Raw genomic sequence first — 9,027 nt, forward strand, 5'->3', positions numbered from 1 at the left:
TATTTAGCATGCAGAAACTCGGAAAGGAAAGGAAGTAGGTGCAGCAGGCCACACCGGCGTCTATGGTGATGTAAAGGTTAGGCCATTCGCTGTTGGAAGTAGAAAAATTGAGTCTGATTCCCGAGTGGGGAAGTTATTTTTACGAGTACCTCCGTCTTTCTTCTTTGATGTATTCTATCTCTTTTCTGCCAGGGTTGGCCCTAACTGTTATTATGAAAGCAGCCCCACTCCAAAATGGTCAGCACTATGTTGAGTGGCTGTACAACACTTTCGATCAAGCAACAAGCAGGGTAGAGCAGATTATTAATTGTCGTGTGCTGTGAGAACCAGGCAAATGTGTCACGGCGAGGCGGAATCAGGCACTCGTTAAGTTTTGGACATGTAGGGTTATTGGTATCATCTTAAAGCTTGCTCATTTGCCTTGCTGTGGATCAAAGAAGTACTCATCTTTCTTGAATAGAAGTTGAGGACGTTTTTGCGATTGAAGGATGTGGGGTGGGGGTGGGGTGTCGCTGGTTTTAGAACAATTAACTAGAAAATAGCCACCAAAGTTTAGCGATTTTCATAGCTTGAGATTCATTGGAGACTGAAAATTCACATTTTGTGTGCCTTTAATCAATGTTTTTCAGTGAAATCCACACAGAAATGTATTTCAAATGGAGATAAAAGTTGCCCCAACCAAAAAAAACAACTACAAAAAACAAACAAACAATAACAAAAACAAACAAAAAAAAACAAAACAAAAACAACCGAAAAAAACTGACCAGCGGTCAGAAAAATGCCGGTTTATTGATTTCATTACTTTGACCAGCACCCAAATCCGCTACGATGGCTCGCAAATGTAAGTCTACTACTACATAACTGTGCTGGGTCTTAGATTACAGTCATCGGCAGGATAGCGGCAATAGTTCGCAACAGTACAGGAGTAGATTAAGACGATAGCAACACAGAAGAAAAGTACATTAGAAGTAGCAGACGACACAAGCAGCAAGTGGCCCCACCGAACAAACGCTTTCCCGCAAGTCAACACTACACGCTCTATGGGAACACGACAGGTATAGATCTAGAACTGTTTTTATGTTCCTTCAATCAGCCAATGGAATAAGTTCGCGGTCAGGAATTGCGTGTCAGATACTAAATAAGTCAAGCGACATAGAAAAAGAGCAAGTTTGCATAGACAGTCCAAACTGTTAAGACGCACACCCCCCCTTCCCCCCCCCCCCCCCAAAAAAAAAAAACCCAAAAAAACTAAAAAAGAAGAAATGATAAGGGAAATATTGCACAAGGACTTTGTCTTGCAATGTGTGAACCAGTTGTTGTTTTTTTTGTGTGTACAACAATTGGTGTTCTACTTTGGGAATCTGTAGCTCATGTATGCGTGTGTTTATGCGCTGTTCTGAAAATAGAAACTTATAATGGTGACCTTTCCTCATTGCAACCTCCCCACTACCAAAAAACAAACAAACTCAAAAACCCCAACCAAAAACAAACACCACCCCCCCCCCCCCAAACGAAAAAAAAACAAAAAAAAAAACACACAGAAAAACCGGTCGTCACCATACTTCTCATCAAAGCCTCACACTCACAAACATTCAATATGAAAAAGGTAAGGCTTTCTAAATACAGTCCAGGTCTTTTTGAAAAGCGGAGCACTTAGATCTAGTACCCCTTCAAAATTCTGTATCACGAGGAAACAAAAATTATTGTTTTTTGGTATTATTTCTGAATGGGGGGGAAAATTCGGTCGCTTCTGGGTTTGTAATTTGACGAAAGTGCAGACAGCAAAGAGAAACAACATCTGAGAGGGAAGAAAAATCAAGCCGCAATAATAATATTACACATATTATATAGTTCTGTATCTGAATCCTGGTGTCCCCATAAACTATTCCATGACCTCTTCAGCAATACATTCACCTGCTTTAGCAGTGTGCATTAGGAGCTTGCGAATAAGCGTCTATTGTGTCGCGGTTATACGCTGTACCCTCTACGGCTGAATCGGGCCGATCGCCCGACTCGGTCGACTGAAACTGAAAACAAACACGTTTTACGGGGTGCCCACTACGGATGGGATCGGCCGATTGGGCCGATCGCCCGACTCAATCGCCTCAAAAACAAACGTGTTTGTTTTCAGTTTCAGGCGATCGGGTCGGGCGATCGGCTCGATCCCATCCGTTTTTGAGGCAACCGAGTCGGGCGATCGGCCCGATCGGCCGATCTCATCCGCAGTGGGTCCTGTATAGGCGCCTCGCTCTCGTACGCAGGAGACCCGAGTTCGATTCCCGAGTGGGGAGAAATTTTTATTGGCTGTCAGAAAGTGACCGAATACTCGTTAGAAATTCTCCCTTCACGGGAATCCAAATCGAATCTTCTGTGTGCGACAGCGAGACACCCATAACCGCTACTCCACAGGCGTCAGTACACAGTACTCGCCACTGTTTTCCTTTATATTCTCTTTCTTGAGATTTTTGGTCTTCAAAGACGACAAACAAAAAGATAGCCAATAGATTTATTTTTACGTCTTATAAAGGCTAGGTGCTTTCTTTGTCTTGCATGAAAAAGGCATGAGTTTGATTCACACAGTCATGTAGAAGTAGAGGATGCCTTATTGAGTATATTGTCGTCTTAGTTTAAGGATTCCAAAACATCCAGGGACTTTGACAATACAGTAGGAAATACCCCCCCCCCCTCAAAGTGTTCTTTCACGTAATTGCTTTTCATTAAGTAAAGCGCCTTCTAAAAGCAAACAAGCAAACAAGCAAACACACACACAAACAGCAACAAAAATAAATAAATAAGCAGATAGATACATAATAAATAAATGAATGAACAAGTAAATCAATCCATAAAAGCATAATTTGAATAAATGAACAAATTGAATGAATAAATAAATAAAATACATGTGGACAGTATTTCTCCCAAATCGTAGTTTCGGCCCTTATTATTTCAACTGATTTCACACCAGATCTGTCTTTCGTATTTGTCTCAAAGTAAGATCTAATTGCAGCCTTTAGCCAAGTCGGTATTATGTTGGTCGACGGTATGGGTGACCCAAATTTCGAAGCTGAGACTAGGCGCTTCTAGAACTTTGTATAACAGAGGGGTTCATGCTCTGTGGTAGTGGTTTTGTTCAGTCGGAGATGGATATTTCCTTTAGAACCCCCCCCCCCCCAATCTTACTGTGTTGAAAGCAGCAGTGGGCAACAAATCATATGTGAGGCTTCACGAATGAGAAATGCTGAATGCAAGAGGGAAGCCCGCAAGCTACACACATCCACAAGTCGAAGTGGAGCCTTTAAATGGTCAAAATGTTGCAAACTTCTCTCTTGCCAGAATTGGTCTCATCAGCCACAACAGAAGCCACAAGTCATCGTAACCTTTAATTCTTCAAATTTTTCTATTTCGCAGGAGAAATATTCTCCTCCGCGATTGTATTAGATTTAATCATTGTCAGACATTTACGGACGATTATTTCTACAATGTCAAAAGGAGCTCCATATGAAATAACTACGGTAAGTCTTGACTTTAAGCGAACTAGTGTTGGCTTACGAAACGTTGGTCTTCGGTTCGATAGACAGTCGCTTTTAATTAACGCAGGTGGTTTTATGCCCCACATCGGCACAATTTAGATAATTTAGGAAACAGGATTCCGAGCCTGCCTGTCAGGGCCAACCCGGGCTGAGGAGAGGGATACAGAATCCCAGCAGAAAGACCGAGATTTTGAATAAAATGTATTCCCCACTTGGAAATCGAACTCGGGCCTCCTGCGTGCGATAGCGAAGAGCGAACCACTACACAGATGCCCGAAGACAACATCTGTCAGCATTCAGCATTGCCTTACACTACACGACCCTTTCTAAAACGTTATCTTAGAAGAAAATTCAATTATTAAGTAAGTCTACCATTGTTGCTCAGCTTACAATGCGCAAGGCAATTCCATGGCACACTTTCTGAACTCGTCTAATAAGAAGCTCATCTTTCGAAATTATATGCACGAGTGAAATAATTAATCCCTTCTCCTTGTAGTTTTCCGCTGCACACATGCGATCACGTGTGGATTACTTTTGTTCACATTGCGAATTATACTTTGGGCAAAGATACTGTCTAAACCGAGTTCAAGTCCATTTCTGAAACCAATCTATCGTGTTGTTTGAACAGACCAATCAGAGATGTTCATTGGATAACTTAAATGTTGTATTATTATACAGCACATTAAAATGTGTGAAATGGGACTTGAAACAAATGTGTGCTAAAAACTTGTTCTTCGTTGTCTCACTCCCTCTGTTAACATTTCATTTGCCACTTACAGGCCATGCTTTCTTTTCATCTCTGTTGTTTCTGTCTATGTCTCACAGTCTATTTGTTGCCCTTAAATTGGTTCTCCTCCATAATATTACGTTTCTGATGGTGTCAAGCTAGTGGGTGTCATGATCTTCTCCAGGCACTCATTGACGAAGAACTGCTGGACTAGTTAGTAAGTTAGTTTACCATTTGCTTTGTACGTGCATGTATTAAACACAGGATACTTTTTATAGTAGGCCTATCTGTTGAGCTTAGGGGATGGCATTCTCTTCAGGGTGTGAGATCAACCGTTGATGTACTATGCACAATACTTTTTGTGTTTTAAACTCTCTCGTAACACCTCTAATCCGCGGCACTTATATTACGACATACTTGTGTTGAAAGCGCCGTAAAATGCTCACTAAAACATAAAAAATCCGTAGCCTGAATGTTACAAGTCCTAATTCTTTCTTTACAGTACCACAAGCCACTAAAATTCCTGGCAGTTGGGGCAATGCGTAGTTCGTTATCTTCGCATCAAAGTGCACAACTGTCGCGCTAATGTGTTGCCAATCATACAACAACACCTCTCAGGCGTGCAGATGGCACATTTTCTCAACACGAACTACTGTCGTATGAGAATAAAACGAATCTCTCTACTTTTCGTTGATGTTTGGTATTGCCGTTTAAGAAAAGCACATCTTTTACTTTGGTTGTTTTTTGGGCGGGTTCTATCTAGATATCTACATCGCATTACACAGTGATTTTTGTTTTGTAATGACTATTCAGCTTGGAGAAAAATATTATGCTCTTGAAATGGGTTGTATCTGCTATAAAAGTCACAAGCTTTGACGCCCAATATCTCAAAAGTACACCAACTGCAAATGGGATTCTTTTAATCTCATACGATGCTATGTGTTGTTCAAGGACGCCACTGGTAGGTCCAACTTCTTTTCTTTCACTCTGTTGTTTCTGTTTATCTGTCTTACTTCTTCCCTGCACTATGTGACTATTATTGTTTCTCTTTACTCAAACAATACAAACAAATCATGTGGTTAGCGGGTGCTCTGGTGTGGTTTGCTCCTTTCCTATCAGACTTCTGTCCTCCTTATCACTGCTGCTTCTTTTTGCGTTTGTTACTGTCTTGTGACACCTCTAATCTTCAGCTCTTATGGGACCTAATTGTGCTGCAAGTGCCGTAAAAAGTGCGTCGGTGGCCTAGTGGTAAGGCTACCAAACCCGTAATCGTGAGATTGCGAGTTCGGGGGCTCGAGCTTCAGCTCGGTCCGACGTTGTGTCGTTTGAAAAGGCATTTTACACGAATTTCCCACTTGGCTCGGCCTTTCGGAGATGGACGTTAAACTCGGAGACCCAACCTCTTAAATAACCCAATAGTGTTGATAGGGGCGTTAAACTTGTACCATTTCGCCATTTTTTTTCAGTGACGTAAAACTCTAATTAAAAGCAAAACATAACAAACAAATCACGTGATACACTTTCTTCTTTATTTCCAGCAGTCCGTCCCTTCGACCACTAGTCAACCCACAGATCTGTCGAGCAAAGTACACATCTCCCAACTGGCCCTAACATAACAAAGTTAAAGTTAAAGCAAGACCGCCTTTGAAATATCATTATTCAGCTCTGTGATCTTTGGCTGACGGTAAGAGTGTGTTTTAGCAAGTCCTTTCTGATATTGTAAGACCACGCAGGGGCAGATATGTACCTCCAAAAACAAAGAAAGAAAGATATAAAAAGATTTTTTTTTACCATCTAGCATAAGCATAATGTGTATTGCTCTTTAGAGTATGTATCTACGAGTATATACCTCTAGGGGTCTTGTAATCAAATTCCTGCATGTGGTTGAATGATGCAACTGATGTGATATATGTACATTTTGTCAGCTTTACTTCTCTTTTCATGTTGAATTTTAATAAGAGTAATATATAATTTAGATTGTTTATGTATACCTGCATGTGTACAGCCAAGACAAATTTCCTTCTGGAATAATAAAGTATTATCTATATCTTATCTGATCTGATCTGATCTTATCTTATCTGATCTGATCTTATCTTATCTTATTACGCTATATTATTATTACTTAAAATATCAATGACATTTAGGTCCTTATCAGTTTGTCGTAGAGCATTTTGGATACCTGTTTGTGCTTTTTATGAAGATATGAGTATGTTTGTTGGTTGTTTTCACGTTAGATCACATCATGGCAAGGTTTAATTTTTAAAGTTGGAATGGTTGACGTTTAAAATTCACAGTAAAGTTCAGTAGTAAAAATAGCCATCTGCATTTTGAGAATATCATCTTTGAGTAAAGATCGATGGTCCTCTGAAAATGAGAATTTTGTTGGGGTTAGCGATGGAGAACAATAATTCTTCAAATTAAATGAGGTGCATAACAATATTTCCTTCGGGTCTCCCCAAATTCTAAACTTTCTATTCGGATTCGCCTGATGTTAGGTCGACATCGCATCCGACACAAAATAGTTTTTCATCTCCCAGGAGGAGGTATCTATGTGTCACGGAGGTTTGTCCATTGCGCAATTTCGTAAAAATAACTTCGTCTCATCTGGATACTGCATGTGAGTTCAATACAGAAGTATCATTTATATCATATCATATCATATCATATCCTATCATAAAATTATCATATCATATCATATCATATCCTATCATATCCTATCATACCACATATGAACATGTGCATTTGAATATTTCCCAACAAAACCAAGCAAAGAAAATGCACACCAAGGGAAGTAACCATGTTTGTTAATACCAAACTCTTGTTTCACCCCATTTAGAAATAAAGGGACGTTTTGGACGCAGTCGGAATAAAGCCAAAGTGTTCTGAAAGTGCACCATTTTTAAAAATATGTAATACGTCTTGACGTCATAGTTATGAAAGTTCTGAGTGATGATCCTACTTCTTTTTCTCCTCTCCGCAGATACTGACCGCACGTCATGGCGAACGTTGTGAACATGACGATAGCAACTGCGCTTCTGTGCCTTGTCTTTTCCCTTGCTTCACGGTCAGACGCTCTCCCGCATAACCCCGAGGATGCAAGGACGCTGGTTCAAACCCTTTTTGAGAAAATTGCCGAGGAGCAGGTGCGTTTGAAGGGCGGGAAAATAATTAGAAGAACTGACTTCGGAGAAAGTTGTATGGGCATCATCAATGGTGTAGCGGTGTGGCGCTTCACCGTTGCATGCAGTAGATATGAGTTCAATTCCCGTTTTGGGAGGACATTAATCAAGTACTTCGGTCTTTCTGCTGGGACGGTGTATCTCTCTCAGTACGGTTAAGTCCTGATATACAGTGTTGAAACCCACCTTTTGTTTAATGCTCTTTATTATGTCATTGGGGGTGTAAAAACACCTCGATTTTTTCTTAAGAGAGTAAATTTGTGATGGTTTGGTGTTATATAATTTCCTTTAAATGTCTCTGCTCAAGAGTTATTAAGAATTGATTTTAAAAAAGACCTTGGTTCTAAGATAATTTGCTCCTTTTTTCCTATCATACATCTATTGTCCTTATCTCCCCTCCTTTTTATATATTATTTCTCTAATCTTCGGCTCTTATAATGACCTAATTGTGTTGCAAAACTCTTACTAAAACACCATCACCACCACCACCACCACCACCACCACCACCACCACCACCACCAACAACAACAACAACAACAACAACAACAACAACAACAGCAACAACAACAACAGCAGCAGCCGCAGCAGCAGCAACAACAACAACAACAACAACAACAACAACAATTCGCAATTAGTCAACTCTTTCCATTAAAACAGGTGCAGACCGACATCCCTTTCAAACCTTTCAAACACTTCGGCAAGAAGAAAGGCGCGTACAACAGCGAGGTCAAGCTCAACTTCCATGGCAACCTGGAGATGGCGGAAATTCGTCGAATGTTGAACGTCTTCGACAACAACATGTTCGTCACAGCCTGGGTGACGTCATCACTTCTTGAGGCCTCGCGACACGAGGACGCACCCGTCCCGTCCGACCATCAGCTAGATCTCGCGCTCAAAGTAAGCCGTGTGGCTGGTTCGTTGGCGGGCTCTCTCTCTCTCTCTCTCTCTCTCTCTCTCTCTCTCTCTCTCTCTCTCTCTCTCTCTCTCTCTCTATCTCTCTTTAAAAAAAAAAAAGAAGTTTAGTAGGGGGTTTTACGGCGCTCGCAACAGCATAATAAAAGGTCATATGAGCGCGCGTAACGCAAGTTAGTTTTATTCGCAGTTCACTGTACGGCTGGGTATGGGTCAGTAGTTAGATCTTAAAATTTTAAAATATGTAAAATTCGGTGTAAATATATATTTTTTCAATTTAAAACAATTTTCCTAAATAACGTAAAAATTTTTAATACATGTAATTCAAATTCGCTCTACAATTTCCCATAAAGGCGAATGGCCTTAGGCGGGTGCTCTGGTGTGGTTTGCTTCTTCTTTCCTATAAAAAACCCTAAGCAAACAAAAACTATCGTCCTTATATTATTATTTCCCCTCTTTTTTCTGTGTTTGTTACTTTCTTGAGCCACTTCTATCCTTTGGCGCTTGTATTATGACCAAGTTGTGTTACAAGCGTCGTACAACGCTTACTAAGACAAAACAAAGTAAGCTGTTATGTGATTTTTTTCTATGAATATATTTGCACCATTTTAACTTTTTATCTATCTGTCTATCTATCTATCTATCTATCTATCTATCTATCTATCTATCTATCTATCTATCT

General features: G+C 40.3%; 1 protein-coding gene across 1 annotated transcript in view; it reads left to right on the forward strand.

Annotated features, from left to right (window-relative positions):
* The window catches only part of LOC101859330, a gene marked incomplete in the record, with an annotated part of 41,260 nt that overhangs the window by 4,635 nt on the left and 27,598 nt on the right, over nt 1–9,027 (forward strand). Inside the window, 3 exon segments of the mRNA XM_013082655.2 lie at nt 5,793–5,938; nt 7,235–7,397; nt 8,091–8,330. Of these exon segments, the coding sequence (XP_012938109.1) occupies nt 7,251–7,397; nt 8,091–8,330 (387 nt within the window).

The sequence above is a fragment of the Aplysia californica genome, unplaced genomic scaffold (assembly GCF_000002075.1).
Source record: "Aplysia californica isolate F4 #8 unplaced genomic scaffold, AplCal3.0 scaffold00187, whole genome shotgun sequence".
NCBI classification, from domain to species: Eukaryota; Metazoa; Mollusca; class Gastropoda; order Aplysiida; family Aplysiidae; genus Aplysia; species Aplysia californica.